This window comes from Thamnophis sirtalis, unplaced genomic scaffold, assembly GCF_051295495.1.
Source record: "Thamnophis sirtalis isolate CommonGarterSnake01/CBP01778 unplaced genomic scaffold, rThaSir2_p1.2 scaffold_1, whole genome shotgun sequence".
Taxonomy (NCBI): domain Eukaryota; kingdom Metazoa; phylum Chordata; class Lepidosauria; order Squamata; family Natricidae; genus Thamnophis; species Thamnophis sirtalis.
In genome coordinates, this window is record NW_028261381.1 from 136,657,666 (window position 1) to 136,674,517 (window position 16,852).

The 16,852-nt window shown below is 37.7% G+C and overlaps 1 protein-coding gene across 2 annotated transcripts in view; it reads left to right on the forward strand.

The window, feature by feature from the left end:
- SLC24A4 (solute carrier family 24 member 4) overlaps window positions 1-16,852 on the forward strand; it is a 131,417-nt gene that overhangs the window by 82,774 nt on the left and 31,791 nt on the right. For both annotated transcript variants that reach the window (XM_087725681.1, XM_087725685.1), the window contains exons 3-7: window positions 4,980-5,056; window positions 6,188-6,262; window positions 7,349-7,433; window positions 11,294-11,397; window positions 16,434-16,508. In XM_087725681.1, the coding sequence (XP_087581807.1) occupies window positions 4,980-5,056; window positions 6,188-6,262; window positions 7,349-7,433; window positions 11,294-11,397; window positions 16,434-16,508 (416 nt within the window). The remainder of the gene's footprint in view (window positions 1-4,979; window positions 5,057-6,187; window positions 6,263-7,348; window positions 7,434-11,293; window positions 11,398-16,433; window positions 16,509-16,852) is intronic.

A 16,852-nucleotide genomic window follows, 5' to 3' on the forward strand; every position in this document is an offset into this window, starting at 1 on the left:
TTTCTAATCACTTTTGGAAATTGCTTGTTAACTGCTTTTCAGCTTTTAAGAACCTTTGGATCTCCAGGTTTTACAGCACTCAATTGAATGAGTTTCATTCAATCCTTACCAAAAGAAGTTTTAAATACAGGTTGAAGGACTTAAATCTTTTTGAATAAACAGCAAAAACCTTGGATTTTAGAAAGGGTCCAGATAAATTTGAAATAAGATTTTGAAATTAATTATAAAAATCTATCCCATGAGAAAATACTTTTGTTCTGATTTCTTTTTTAAAAAATGTAAGATTTTAAAAATTGGACACTAGAGGGAAATTGAAGGAACTAAAAATTACAACTAACGGACAAAGTACTGAAACTTGACTTAAGAATACGAAATAAATAAAAGTATTTTAATATTGATATATTGAAGAATATGTTTGAACAATGCCCTCAAAAGTGTCTATTTCTATAGATAAAGTTAACAAGATGTGGAAGGGGAATAAGTTTTACTTACAAGATTGAGACTGAACTGAAAGTGGATTTAAAAATGACTGTCAAGCATGGGAAAACCAGAAGTCCAGGCAGTTCAAATAAATATAAAGGTTTATTGCAAACCTATGCTCTCTACAAGAATCTGAACTACTAATGGTCAAAACAAATGGGCGGTAGATAAGAGTCAATGGAATTCAAAGTGACCAAAACTTACTGTATTTTTCGGAGTATAAGGCGTACCTTTTTTCCTCTAAAAAGAGACTGAAAATCTGGGTGTGTCTTATACACCGAATACAGCATTTTTTGCCTCCTGAAGCCCCACCCACTTCACCAAAATAGCCGTGCATAGCCTTATGGAGGCTTTCAGGCAGTTCCTGGGGGCTGGGGAGGGCAGAAATGAGCAAAAAATGGAGCGTTTTTGCCCACCTCCAGCAGCACTCTATAAGCCTCCATAAGGCTATGCATGCAATTTTTTTGACAAAAAATGGCCCGTTTTCTTGAAACTCATTCGTTCATTCGTTCGTTCGTGGTTAATCGTTCATCATTCATCGGTCGTGGTTTGTTTGTGAGAGGCACTTGGATAAGTGATTTGCTTTCTGTAACCCTGATTCAAAGAGACACTTGGATAAGTGATTTGCTTTCTTTCTGTAAACCTGGTTTTGTGGTAAGAGCTATGTGTTTTTGCATTATGCTGCATAACCCTTGTTGCCAGAGACTTTATTTATGTTTATTTTGGGCTCGCAGCCAGCGTGAGCCAGGACTGATAAAGTTATTTCCTTTTAAGTCTGTCTGACTGTCGTCTGTGAATGAGTGAAGAAGGGGGGGTCAGAACACCTACCTACCTACTTTCTCTCTCTCTCCCCCTACCTGTCTACTGTATTTATCTCTACTTTCCTTTCTCTATCCCTCTACCTACCAACCTACCTACTCTCTCTATCCCTACCTATCTACTGTATCTCTCTCTCTCTCTCTACCTCCCTCTACCTACCTACCTACCTACCTACCTACGTACACTCTCTCTCTCTACCTACCTACCTACCTACCTACCTACCTACCTATGTACTGTATTTCTCTCTCTCTCTCTATCCCTTTATCTACCTATTTACTAACTATTCTCTCTCTCTTTCCCTCCTTACCTACTGTATTTCTCTCTCTTTCTCTCTCTCTCTCTCTCTCTCTCTCTCTCTCTCTATCCCTCTATCTACCTACCTTTTTTTTAAAAAATGCCTCTTCAAAACCTGGGTGCGTCTTATACTACAGTGTATGTTATACTCCGAAAAGTACAGATAGATCTCTTGTGGGCAGGAAGGGACTTGAGACTGATGGTGAGACTGACAAGCTACAAGAATGAATGGAAAAAGATGTTATTCTGGACATAGAAAAGAAACCAGATAATGTCTTGATAATTAAAAAAGATATATAAGTTACAAGCCAAGAGAGAGACCTAGATAATATTCCTATATTGGATTTACAAAAGAGACTTGTGAAAACTTTGAAGAAATATATGTGAGGGAACCAAGAAAAGTAATAATACAAAAATCAAATTCTAGGACATTATTTGAAAGGACCAAATATCAAGGTTTATAAAAGTAAAGGGAAGAAATGTAAAGTTAGATTATTTGGTCAAAGTTGAAATAAATATGTTATCTCTGATAATCCTTAATGGACTTTTGCTAATTGGGACTGAAATGACAAGACTTGAAGGATTTCTTTTCAGCTAAAAATGGGATATGAGAAGAAGACAATAGTAGTTATATTTTAAGAGAAGATAATATTGTGGTTTATTAGCAGTTGAAAAACTATTGAATAAAACTGACTTGTAAAAACTTAGCTTTGCTTTTAAGGTTTTCGAAGAGTTGGCATTTGGCCAATGAGCATAAAAAATGCAACAGGGGAAAGTCAGATTTATATTTAAATAACATTTTATGTGCTGTTCCCTATTGCCTTATTGAATTTTGGAGTGGTTTATCAGCAATGCTCCAGACTACATTATACATTATTCAGTTCTTTAATGTAGTTGGCATCATTAGCATGACTTTATTTAGTACCTTTTGGTTAGGATTCCAGAAATCCTAGAGACTAACCCTGAACGTTTTAGAAACATTGGTTAGCAGTTGGCAGTTTTAAAAGTGGTTGTTAACAAAACCAGATAAGTCTTGTTTTTGCAGTTCTATCCCTGAAAAGGAAGATTTCTTCCCTTCTTCCAAATGTGCAGGTATGCAAACAAGCTCTTTACAGGTTCTTCTCTCGCCACCAAAAGGCCATGGAAGGCTATGTCAAAGGTGCTTTTTCAAAAGGCAACTAGGCTATGTTTTTCCCTTGAGGAAGAAGAATATGTTTCGCTTCTCATCCAAGAAGCTTCATCAGTTTTTACAGCACTAGCACTTAGACTTTATAGTGCTTTACAGCCCTCCCTAAGCGATTTACAGAGTCAACATATTGCCCCCAATATGGATCCTCATTTTATCAACCTCAGAAGAAAGGAAAGCTGAATCAAACATGAACCAAGGAAAATTGAACTGCTGGAAATTGGCAGTCAGCAGAATTAGCTTGCAATACTGCATTCTAACCACTACACCACCACACCTCCTGATGAAGAGGCAAAACATCTTCCTCCTCCTCAAAGGAAAATCATAGTCTAGTTGCCTTTTGAAAAAGCATGTTTGAGCCAACCATGACCTGGATGGCTGAGACACTCCATAGACACCATGGAGGGACTTTTATTTAGTGCATGGAGTCTGCATTCTTGGAGGATCATTGCCATGGTCATCTGCATACAGCCACACCCTCCTTATGGATCTTCAGTTAATTTAGGGAATGTTGATAAGGAAGGGATTACAGCATGTTTCTCATTCATCTTCCGTATATTCTACATGTCGATGCATCAGGAAAGCTTCAGGTCTTATCATAAATCAAATGAGGAGCATAAATGCTTCTTGAGATACATTTGAAACAGGGTGATATACACCTACCTTCCCTATCAGTTCACACATATGAACATGTGCATGTGCACAGCCTTCTGCACATGCGCTTTTGTGGAAAAATGGACTAAATGGGATGCTATAGAACCATGCATGAGTGGACAGGGCCACCCGCAATTTCCGCTACTGGTTCAGGCGAATTGGTCCGAACCAGTGGAATACCACCTCTGATTTGAAAGCCTTATTACAAGATGAAGAATCCCCAATTTCAAGATAGTTCCCCAGGTTTATTAACACTAAAATGTCTACCAGTGTTAAGGAAAAGTAAATAATTCCAGAGGAAAGAAAGAAGAAGCATACAAAGTGGTTTGGGCGGGGGAGAAGTCCTGATTTGCAACTGTGACATAAAGCAGAAGATGGGAACATCTGTGGCTTCCACATCTTGCTGAAATACAGCTCCATCATAGTTGGGCACCTGCAGAGATGGTAGGGAAGTCATACTGTTTGGATAGTGCACAGTAATACCTGCTATGCTGGGAGATAAGCAAAAGAATTTGTGCTAAAAGCTCTCAGTGTCTGTGATTCACTTCAGTGGAACTAAAATGTCCTCATAAAATACAAGCAAATCTTAGAGCAATAACTTTTCTTTGCAACCACTCAGAAATCTAGGAGACAAAGCCAGTAGTAATCACAGATTTCTATGCTTTGTGGGAGGCTTCAAACTGCTGCCATATGCAGCTGCAGGTAGAGAAAGTTGACTTTTAATTTAGACATGAAGACGGACAAATGTTGCTAGCACTAGTCCACAAATTGGAAGGAAATACGTTGTGTAAAGATTGTTTATATTTCCTTATTTTATTTGTATCCCACCTTTGTTATTTTTGCAAATAACTCAAGGCGTTGAATGTATCCAATACATCTGCCTCCTCCTATTTTCTACACAACACTGTGAGGTGAATTGGGCTGAGAGAGAGAGAGAGTAACTGCCCAAAGACATCCAGCTGGTTTTCATGGCTAAGGCAGGGCTAGAACACACAGTCCCCTGGTTTCTAGCCTGTGCCTTTACCACCAGACCCGTGATGACGAATCTATGGCACATGTGCCAGAGGTGGCACACAGAGCCCTCTCTGGGCATGTGGACTGTCGCCAGCTGGTCTTTGCATGCACCATAGCACCGAAAACCCAAAGGCCAGCTGGCCAGTGTGCATGCGGGCACCGGCCAGCTGATCTTCGGGTTTCTGGTGCTCAGGTGCACACACATGCACGCACACACATGTGTTCTAGTTTGGACACTCGGTGCCAAAAAAGGTTTGCCCTCACCGCACTAGACCAGTGGTTCCCAAACTTGGCAACTTTAAGACTTGTGGACTTAAAGTTGCCAAGTTTGGGAACCACTGCACTAGACCAAACGTTTTCTTGCACTGAAGCTATAATCTCTCCTGTGGTACAGTTAATTGCATTTGTGGTTTATTTATATTTCAGGTATATTATTTCTCTTCCAGAGAAGCAACGTGCAGCTATCCCAAACATTTTCTGGCTTCTAAAGTTTTTTAAACAGTTTCAATCCAATTTTTTTTTTCTATTTCAGCGATTCACGAATTTCCTCAGGATTTTTTCAAAAACAAAGAAAGGCAGCAAGGAGCAATATTGCTTCATATTCTTGGTGTAAGTATTCCTAGGACATCTGAAGCATGTTCAAAATATACTCCTCAATTACTTATTTACATTGAGCGTGGTGGCTCATATGGTTAGGATATTGAGTTGGAGGCTGCCAAGCCCGTGTTCAAGACCCGAGTGCTGCTGCGCATTGGGATGACCCTCCAGTCATTTGCTGCAGCTCCTTGACGGTGATATGAAAGGATCCCCCATGGATGCATCCCGAGCAATGGTGATGTCACTAATCTTTTCAACCCAGATGGTGCCTCCAACATGAATGGGACAGGGGGGACCATATCCGTCTCTTCCAGAAGGCTTAGGAAACATACATTTTATTCAGGCAAAGGTTAGGCTTAACGGGAATGATATTAGATTCTTTAAGAGAAAAGCAAAATATCCTAAGGTTATTGCAGGAAGAGTAGGATAGAAATAAAAATGTTCTGAAGATAGGCAACTCACTTATGTATGCATAATATATATGAATCTAATATATTTAAATAAATTAGAAGACAATTCACAACCTCCAACTGGTGCAAATCCACTGATGTGTTTCCAAGATCAACTCATATAATTTGTTACTCCTCTGAATTTTGTTTTTTGCCGGCTGGATCCATTAGGTTAACAGAGAGAGATAGAAATCACCAAGATTTGTTCAGGGCAAATTCATCCAACAAAAGTTATTTCCTCATTTAATTGCTATGATTCAATCTTCCTTCGCATCTGTGGCCTCTGGACATCAAAATATTGCCTGCAAGTGGCCCTTACCATCTGCTTAAAGTTTTTAACATTTGCTCTATTTTATTGTTGCTCCTTAAAGATTTTGGTTTATATTTCTGGCAATTCACCTTTGCTCTTTTTTTCTCAAAAAAATAATAATCTTGAGAAACCTTTGTGACTTGAAAAGCAGTACAGTATAATAACAAAACACAGCTTAATTTTGGATTCCATTTAGCCACTTAACATTGGAGATGGGGCTGCTTCCAAAGAATGTCTAGGCTGAACATTTTGTAGTTTAAAAATACAATAGGATGCAAAAGACTGTATGAGGCTGCCAGTATTTTCTTGTGCCTATATTACTTGTATTTAGTTTATTTTGTAATATTTTAATGAATATATCTGCTGTGTGTTTTTTTTCTACAGGCTCTGTATATGTTCTATGCCTTGGCTCTTGTATGTGATGATTTCTTTGTTCCATCTTTAGAAAAAATTTGTGAGGTATGTGAAAATAATTTTCGTATTTCTAAATCAGCTTGTGATATGCTAAGAGAGACACCTTGAAGGGATGCAGGCTGACCAAATAAGCCCTCAGATTGTTAACATGTTGCCCTATGGATAGCTTGCTCCTATTTGTTGAATTCTATTCTGAAAGATGTTTAAATATCTAAACAACTCAATCTCAAACAAAGATTGAGAATCTCCTTAGACGGGGCTTGTATATTACCACATGTGGTGTACATGTCCGAAAGCAAAACTAAAATAAAATACTGGACTAAAATACACACCTGGCTAGAAAAAATGCTAAAGGAATATATAGATTTAAAACCAGGAATATTTCTGTTGGGCATCATATCAGACAAATACAGTAAAAGGAATGCACAGTTAATAATACATGTGTCCAGAATTGTGTTTGCACAACATTGGAAGGGCAAGGAGATCCCCACAGAGGAAAAGATAATAACAAAAATTTTAGAATGTGCAGGAATGAATGAATTAACATTTGAAATTAAAGAAAAGGAAGACACTGAATATTTTGATGTATGGGATATGTTTTATAGATGGTAAAATAAGAGAAACAGGAGTTAGAACTTCTAAAGGTACAAGAGAAAGATTAATTTTATTATTAGGATTGATTGCTGTAACTTATTAATTTTGATTAATTCCAATTAGTAATAATTAATGTGTATTAATATTATGAGGGGAAAACACTGTTATTATGAAATTAGTATTAGAGAACACTATTGTTATTACTGTGATGAATATTAGTCAAAACCAGACAATACCCTAGCTATATGGATTTTGAACATGTTGCTCTTTCTATTTCTATTTATTATCTATTTATATTAATAAAAAGGGGAAAAAATAAAATAAAATGATTACTTCTGAGAGCTGAAACGTTCCACCACCGAAAAGAGAGGGGGGGGAGGGGGAGAGAGAGAGAGAGAGGATGAATATATCTCCTCAGACTTTTAAATCTCAAACAAAATATTTGGCTTCGCTTCCCCTTCTTCATCAGTTGTATAGATTCTTTAAGCTGGGCTACAGCTAGTGAAAAGTTGAATTCTTCTCTTTATTTTCCCCCAGAAACTACACCTGAGTGAAGATGTTGCAGGAGCCACATTCATGGCGGCTGGAAGTTCAACCCCCGAGTTATTTGCATCAGTCATAGGTAAGTGAATATACAAGATATGCAAATTCTTCTCATAGGCAGATCATAAAAACAGCTACTCTACAGTTGATTTTCTGCGATTTTTAGAATAACTGTACCAGTGGCTATTTTGGATATTGTTAGGAGTCTTCCATTTCCACTAAACCTTACCTGGTCCTGGTTTACCAGAGTGTGGATGACATCAGGAATAATTATATTTGACTTTATATCTGTCAAATTAACATTAAATGCAGTTAATGTGATTATGTCTATAAATAATTGTCCTGTCTGTCATGTTATAATTATAATAATAGACTTGTGTATCTTTCCACCAAGTATACATTTGCTTGTTATTGTAGATATCCTTGCATAGCCCATCTCGTCTCCATAGTTCATATATTCATTTGTCTTCCTTCCCCATCCTACAGTATAAATAGCAGTAAAGCCCAAGCCATCTGAAAAGGTTTTCTGCTGTTAGTGTAATCTTGATGGAGTCATTATCTAACACAGGAATCCCGAACCCCCAGTCTGTGGACTGGCACCGGGCCACAGCATGCTAGAAACCGGGCCACACAAACAAGCGAAGCCCCATCCACAAGATGCAAACAGCACGGAAATCCCTCCCCACAGTCCACAGAAATACTTCTCTTCACAGAATCAGTCCCTGGTGCCCAAAAGGTTGGGGGGTCATTGATCTAACAGATATCAGTAATAAACAAAATTCTAACGCAAGGGAAGCCAGGCAAACCACTTTTGTGTGCAAGCATATACTTGTATGCACAAAAATCCCTCTATTTCATCCTTGTCCTGGTGAAGCAGTTTTGCTTAGCAAGAGTTTCCTCCTGGTCCTAATGGAACCAAAAAATAATTGGGGCAGAGGAAAGGGAGGAAGATGTGGGAAGGTGCAATTCCATACACTTTCCATCTACCTAATCTAGAAGTTTGGGATTGTACAGGTAATCTTTGACTTACAACAGTTCATTTAGTGACTGTTCAAAGTTACAACAGCACTGAACAGCACTGAAAAAAAGTGACTTATGACAATTTTTCACACTTACGATCTTTGTAGCATCCCCATGATCGTGTGATCAAAATTAAGATGCTTGGTAACTGGTTCATACTTATGACCGTAGCTGTATCCCAAGGGTGTAAAAGGTGATCATGTGATCACTTTTTGCACTCTTCTCACAAGCAAAATCAATGGGGAAGGCAGCAATAGCAGTAGACTTATATACCGCTTCATAGGCCTTTCAGGCCTCTCTAAGCGGTTTACAGAGAGTCAGCATATTGCCCCAACAACAATCTGGGTCCTCATTTTACCCACCTCGGAAGGATGGAAGGCTGAGTCAACCCTGAGCCGGTGAGATTTGAACCGCTGACCTGCTGATCTAGCAGTAGCCTGCAGTGCTGCATTTAACCACTGCGCCACCTTGGCTCTTTCACATTTCAGGCAGATTCACATAACAACCATGTTACTAACTTATCAACTGCGGTGATTCACTTAACAACTGTGGCAAGAAAGGTTGTAAAATGGGGCAAAACTTACTTAACAAATGTCTCACTTAACAATAGAAATTTTGGGCTCAATTGTGGTCGTAAGTTGAAGACTACCTGTATGATCCTGAGTGGTTATGTCACTCTTCTCTAAGGTGACCAGATTTTCAGATTGGTAAAGAGGGACACCTTTGACCGGGGGGGGGGGGGGGCTTGATTAAAAAATTTATACCGAGCAACAAAAATTTTCATACAACGCAAAAATAGTATTGTAATATTTTTTTATTTCAACATAACTACAATTTACAAATATAAATTGTAACTGTTGCCAAACATCAAAATTTTGATCACGTGACCATGGGGATGCTGCAACGGTCGCTAAGTGTGAAAATGGTCGCTAAGTGTGAAAAATGGTCATCAGTCACTTTTTTCAATGCCATTGTAACTTTGGTCACTAAGCCCATTATATCACCTTTCTTGCCACAGTTCTTAAGTGAATAACTGCAGCTGGTATTTTGTATTTTGGATAGAATCTTTTTTTAAATTGTCTTAGACTATTTTAAAAAAGATTCTATCCAAAATACAAAATACCAGCTGCAGTTATTCACTTAAGAACTGTGGCAAGAAAGATGGTATACAAATGACCAAAGTTACAATGGCATTGAAAAAAGTGACTGATGACCATTGTTCACACTTAGCGACCATTTTCACACTTAGCGACCGTTGCAACATCTTCATGGTCACATGATCAAAATTTTGATGTTTGGCAACAGTTACAATTTATATTTGTAAATTGTAGTTATGTTGAACTAAAAAAAAATATTACAATACTATTTTTGCGTTGTATGAAAATTTTTGTTGCTCCATATAAAAATTTTAATCAAGCCCCCACCCCCCAATCAAAGGTGTCCCTCTTTACTGAAAATCTGGTCACCTTGCTTTTTAGGATGCTGTCTAGATTTGCCATAGCTTTCCTCCCCAGGAGCAAGCGTCTTTTAATTCCTTGGAATTGGGTATGTCTAGTTTAATGAAAAGAAGGACCGAGGTATTGTATTGTGGTTGCTGCAATTAATATACTTAATAACTCCATTTTTATTCTTTTTTTTTAATAATAATTTTCATAACAGTTGCTCCTGTTTTTGTAATTACTGTTTTATATTATTATTTTAGTGGATTGTTGTCACCCCTGAGAGTCATTTCTATTGAGATGTACACATTTGAACAATAAATGTATTTATTTTCATATTTAAGGAAAGGCATCATCTATAAACTAAGCAAAGGTGTAGCTTCCAAGATGTGCCCTTGGGATCTTGAACTTGGTGGGAATCTACTCAGAGATTAATTGAGGAAAGCTTAATAACAGGGAGTTCTTAACTTAAATCCACACAGAATAAAACTATTTTAATAAATCCTATGCACAATAAATAAAATATTATTTTAAAATACATTAAAAAATAAAAGAAAAAAACCCACTTACCAGCAGGCTTGCACTCCAAGTAAACCCAGAATGAAGTAGATGTTAATACAAAGAACTGAGCAAATTGAAATGGTGAAATTAGTCAGGGAAAAATGACACCATTTTTCGGAGCAGTCCTCCAACCTCCATGCCCCTCCACTCCGGAAAATCCAGGAAGTAACCTCTCTAGCCATTTCCTGCAGCTGTATGGTACTAGATCATTTTTTTCTTATAAAATTAGGAAAAAAGTGGGGGGGAGGTCCGTTTTGTTGCTTTAACGTTTTAATATCTTCAATGAAAGTACTGAGACAGAGAGAGGGGGGGGGGAATTTAGACAGGGTGTCTTTTGTCTTGTCCCAGTTAGGATTTCTTAAGCAAATCCACTGGGCTTTCAACATGAAGCCAGAAAATGATCGGGACTTTTTAAAAACGCGGCGGGAAACGGGAAAAATTGTTATAAAGCATGATTGTCACGCTGAAATCGGGACGTCTGGTCACCTTACTCTTCTCCGATGTTCAATTAAGTTTTAAAAAGCTTTCTCTCTAGCAAACAGCTGGAAAGAGCACACCACATCTGCAGGCCTGATAGACATGCGGACTTCTTGGGAAGACCTGTGAGATTGCAAGTCACTTCCATAGTATACAAATGCTCCCTTCATTTTTTCAGTCTAGTAGGTTATTTTCTCAGAGAATTGTAGAGTTACGCCATTTAGGCCTCAAGTTCACTCTTACCAACCCGTTCAGTGTTGGATTCTCCATTAAAGATTCTTGACAAATGTCTACCTTGGGAAGGAGAGGTCACTCCTTTCTTACAGAATTGACTGCACTGTCATGTTGGACATGAGACATGAGTAATATATTTCAAAATTCTTCTAATCCAAGTGAAAGCTAAAGGTCTCACCACTTTTTCTCTTTTTGTCTATTCAACCAGGTGTGTTTATTACTCATGGTGATGTAGGAGTTGGAACCATTGTTGGTTCTGCCGTTTTCAATATCCTCTGCATTATTGGTGTCTGTGGAATCTTTGCTGGGCAGGTTAGTAGAGTATATTCATTAATTCATTCATTTTTCCATTATATAGGGGAAGACAGTATATAGAAAAGAAAGTACTTGAATATGATTATTTTACTTACAAACATCGTATGTTCTATATATATGATATTGTGAACATCCATTGATTCTACTTCAGGCTTAGTTTTTATGCAAATGAATCAACTTGAAATAGTTTTATAATATATGCAGATAAATCATGACATGTGTTAATATAAATATTATTCTGAGAAAATTCTATTTTCCTTCCTCGAATACAGTGCAGCCAAACATTGTGGTTGGCTGGAACCCACATTAAAGGGATTCACTTCTTTGCACAGTTCCACTTTTTAAAGTGTTGTACATTAAACAAACTTAAAGCTGAAGAATAGTAACCTCAATGACTTATTAGAGAACTGTGGCAGTTGGGATTCTGTGTGTAGATGTGCGCTTTATTGAACAACAGAAATGAACGTAATAATGTTAACTGAATAATGATAAGAAAGCATATTTCTATAAAGGAAATCAGCTACAAAAATTTTATCAGATGAATCACTATGTTTTTAAAATTGACAATTATTTTACTATGCTTTAGAAAATATTATTCTTTTAAAATATGTATTTTTAATGAGGTAAACTGTGGGAATCTTTACAGTTTACATTGGCGTTAGAGTACAGCAAATGAATAAAGAAAAATTCTTTCCTGTCTGTTGCAAAACAACTAAGGACTTTTTCCTATTCAACCATAGTTGTGATCATAATCTCCCATCCTCCCATGCCAAATGGCAATTGAAATGAGGAAGGAAAATGTTTTAAATATTTTCGGCAAGTGATTGTTCTGATCTTGAACGGCATTAATTGCCTAGCATCTTTGGGATACAAATTAAATGAATAACGATGGCTCTAACAAGTTTTTTATGTTTTTAAAATATCCATGCAAAAAGAAATGACCTAGTTTAGCATCATGCGTGTAGGTTGGTCTTCTCTTTTCATAAATAAGAGAGTTAGAGTAACTTTTCTGACCAGGTGCTCTGTAGATATGTTGGGTTTAAAACCTCAGAATTTCCAATCAGCAGGTAAAACTTTTTTCTCCTACCTAGCAAACAGCTGTTCAATACATGAAGTCCAAATGAACTAGAATATTTCATTATAGTTTTGTGATTCTGAATCTTCTTGCCCTCCCTGAGAAGACTGGGAGTTCGGGGCGTTTCATCGACAAATGCGCACTTGACAAAAGCGTGCCAATGAAACCACGGCAAGAAAACCGCAAGGTCGAAATTGCACTGACGAATGCGCGCAGAAGCACGCTGACAACAGCACACCGACAAAAGCGCGCCTTCAACAAACAACTAATAACAACCTAATAACCCTAATCCTAACCCTAACCCTAACCCTTACCTTAACTTAAATCATGCTTTTGTGGGTGCGGTTTTGTCGGCGCGTTGTTGTGGGCGCGTTTATGACGTCGTAGTTCTCTCACCGCGGTTTCATCGAGCACTATTGTCATGCGCGCAATTTTTGGGTCATGGTTCGGGGCCACTCTACCTACTAACCTAAGTCATCATGGTCTAACCCAGGCCTGTCAAATTCAAAGCCTGGTGGGGGCCAGATCCAGTCCATATAGTGCTTAGATTTGGCCCTCGGAGCTGTCCTAGAAACAGCAAAGAACCGGCCTGCAGTAACTCTGCCAGAGAAAACAGAGCTGTATTTTGGTCACAACAGCCTCTTGCTACCCTCTGCCAGAGAAAACAGCTCAGGGAGGGAATGACACCCCCCCCCCCCCGAGCTCCATTTTCCCTGGCAGAGGGCAGCAGGAGGCCATCACAGCTGAAAACAGAGCTTGGGAGCCCGTTTTTGCTGGCAGAGAACTCGGGCCACCACAGACGTCCCCAACATGAGTGATGTCAAGCTGGCCACACACCCCCAGCCCCTGAGGTCAAACACAACCCTGATGCGGCCCCTAATTAAATCGAGTTTGACACCTCTGGCTAACCCATGTGGGAGGCCATACATCAGCTCTAGTTCTTGTCTTTGAGCAGACACAACATGATCTGATAGTTAATGTCTGGCTGTTGTTATGGTCAGATGACTGCTTGACTGCTTTTTGGGGTCATCAATTTTGAGGGAGAATGGAACTAGTAACTTGTCAGTTCTGATAATTTCCAGAGAACTTTGGGGAATTTCCCGAGATCTTGGTGGGCAGTTTTCCTAAGGCCTTAGTTGCCAAGTGGAATACATAGGTGATAGCAGCCTTAGATAGGAGTGTACCCAAGAAACATCCCCCAGATCATAGATTGCAGGGAATTTACCGAGGTACTATGGGAAATAACGTGACCAAAGAAAATAGAATAGAATTCCACTAACTTGAAATAAGACCAAAAAAAAGTGTGGTCAGGCATGCATAACAGCTGAGATCTGAGCGTACGCTGTAGTGATAAGACTGACCAAAGGCCAATATTGTCTCCACTTTGACTGCATCCTCAGATTGTCATTTATCAGCCCTCTTTAAAATGACCTGAATTATCATTCTTATGGAAGGATGAAAGAACAACTGCAAAACAGGCTCAAATTTAATCCCAGAAAAGTAATTCTTTGGTTCAGGATAGGATTGTATTATTCCACTCAAAACTGGCTGGTAATCTGTGGGCCTTTCTGGACTCTCACTCTTTCTGAAGGAGCAGGTAGCAGCCTTGGCTGGAAAGGCTTTCACACAAACACACAGTTCCCAGATGAGCCTTTTCATCTGCCCTCCTCTTGAGATTAGACCAGCTTCTTCCTTTTTAATTCTGCATTCTGAAAACCCCAGTTTAAGATCTGGCTATTCCTAAAAGTTTGGGGTGGGAACTACAATAGGAAGGGAGTCCCTTTTCTTATCGTTTGCTTATTCCTTTCGGATACTGTTTACTGCACTGTAATCTGTTGCCTCGTCTTTTTCTGTTTGTTATTTTGATGTACTGTTTTTAATCCTCCTACTAGAGTATGTTTTGTAAGCTTCTCTGAGTCTCCATGGATTACAGTGCCATATAAACCCTAGTAAATAAGTAAACAAGCATGCAAGTAAATAAATAAATAAAAGTCCTTTGCTCTGTCCGCCCGACCTTTATGAGCATTGTAGAGCTAAAGCAGACTCATGTTTAATCTCTAAATTAGGTTCCAAATATTTTTTTTTCTTCATGGAAAATGTAAATGTTTCCGATAATAAACAACAGGACTAAACTAGTCAAAGTTTTACTGCCCTTATTTGATAAAGAATTGTAGATAAATATTAATTCTAGTCTCAGTGGAGGCTGTCAAACTTTGTTCAAGTGTTTGTTAAACAAAGAAATCATTTTAACAAAGTTTTGGTAACCATTTATTCATTTATTCGTAAATTTGAATTTGTTCTTTGTTCTTTTATTTACATTTCAATAGATTTATGTGCATTTTAATTGTGGTTGACTAGTACCCTATCTAGCCTTTGTTCTCTTTTAAAAAAAAATAATAAACAGATTGATTGAAATTATTCTTACCAGAGTTTATTAAAGGGCTTCACTTTAGCAGGATTGTGTCTGCTTCATTTATTACTCTACTTCCATATGAAAAATCACTACAATCATTGATTTTCTTAATTTTCTGTTTCTAAATGATGTGTAAAGTGGTTTACCTCATCGGTAGTAGTTTTAGCTTTGTTCTTTCAGGAGATGGACTTTTAAATTGAAGACTTTAAGCAAAGTTGTTTCTGTCCTCTCATTGTAATCCCATTGAAAATTGAGTAACTACTACTTAAGTAACAATTAAATGTACTCTTTAAGCAACATGCCACAGAATAGTTATGCAATTCGTTTGATTCACTGGAATGAAGATCTTGTTGGGAACTTTTCTTATATCCGTTTGGAGCAATTCTTTTCCTGTTTAAAAGGTCTAAATTTCCTGTTTTCTGTGCAACTGCATTCTTTTTGATGGGAAGAGGTTTTGAATGATCACTATTTTCTGATGTCTTTGGAGTATTGCTTGTTCTGTAAACATATTTTTCTCTGTTGAAGCTTTTAAGTAGATAATAATCCTAAAAGAATCTCTTCTGGAAGTTAAGATTTATTATATAAGCTTAGCTATTTTATTTGCTCCTTCACCCCAGTAATTATTTGGAAATGCATGTTATTCTAAACCATGATTAACTGTGGTTTATTGAGCATACTGTGTTCACACATTGTGTTAAGGAAAACCAGGCAAAAATCACTGTAACTTAGCAGAATGTGTAAATAGCCAAGAAAAATATTTATGATATAATATTCTTGTTCCTCTTGGGTTGGGATTAGAGGTTAGGGTTAGAGTGATTGATGAACAAAGAAAGGCTTTGTGTCACCTGAAAGTCAATTTTTTGTGTGTGATACTTTGGGAGAGTCCATAATCAGATGCTCGTGAGGTTATCTGAGTGTTAAGGTAGAAAAAATCCTGTTAATGGTAATTGTAATTAAATTGATTGTTCATTGTTGGATGATAATACAGAGCACTAGCGTTTAATACCCATTCCCACACATAAGCATAAATGTCTCTATATATTCATAATTGAGAATGGCATGAACTTTCTCATTTATGTATATGGGCTACAAACCACAAATCCTACACTACAACAAATATCTCATTTGTTAAGATGCCACATTTTTTTTTCCCAACAGAGACTGACACACTTATTTCTCAGTCAACGGCGTACTTACATTTTCGTTCTCTCTGGCTGATTGATTAAGTTATTTATTTGATTTGTAGGCTGGCTACACTGCATGATCTTGATAATGTAAAACTAGAAATTAAGATAGAACAAGATTGTGTAGAAAAATGCAGTTTCAGATATAAATGTTCTCCTTCCTTAAAGGGATAACTTTTAATTAATAGCAATGCTAACTGGTAAATGATAAGATTGTAGTGAGATGTGAATGCCTATATGAACTTAATTTCATCAGCACTGCTTGGTTTCATAATCTGTGACAAAATCTAAAATCCAAGCATTGGATTCCAAGCATCCTAGATAGAGTTTGCTATATGGAATAATTGTATACTTTTTCTAGGTAGTCCGTCTAACTTGGTGGTCTGTGTGCAGGGATTCTGCCTACTACACTCTGTCTGTAATAGTCCTTATTGTGGTAAGTTTTGTCAGTTTTCTTCACCATGTTCTTGAAAATAGCTGAGCTTGATATTTTGGTTCTCAATAGACCTCCTTAGGGAAGGACTCCTTAAAGACAAATATGGTGGATTTTCCCATTTAAAAAATCCCACCCAAAGGATCTTGGGAACCACCCAGAGTTGGTTAGAAGATGGGTGACTACATAAATGTTTAAAGTAAATAAATAGATATTACACGTGTATGTTTCAGTCTCCCACAACCTGGTACCTCAGGTGAGAAGGCAACTTCCTAGAATGACCATGCTAGCTGAGAATTAAGAGATACATTCAAACACATAACCATCTTCTTATTGTTTACAGCTGC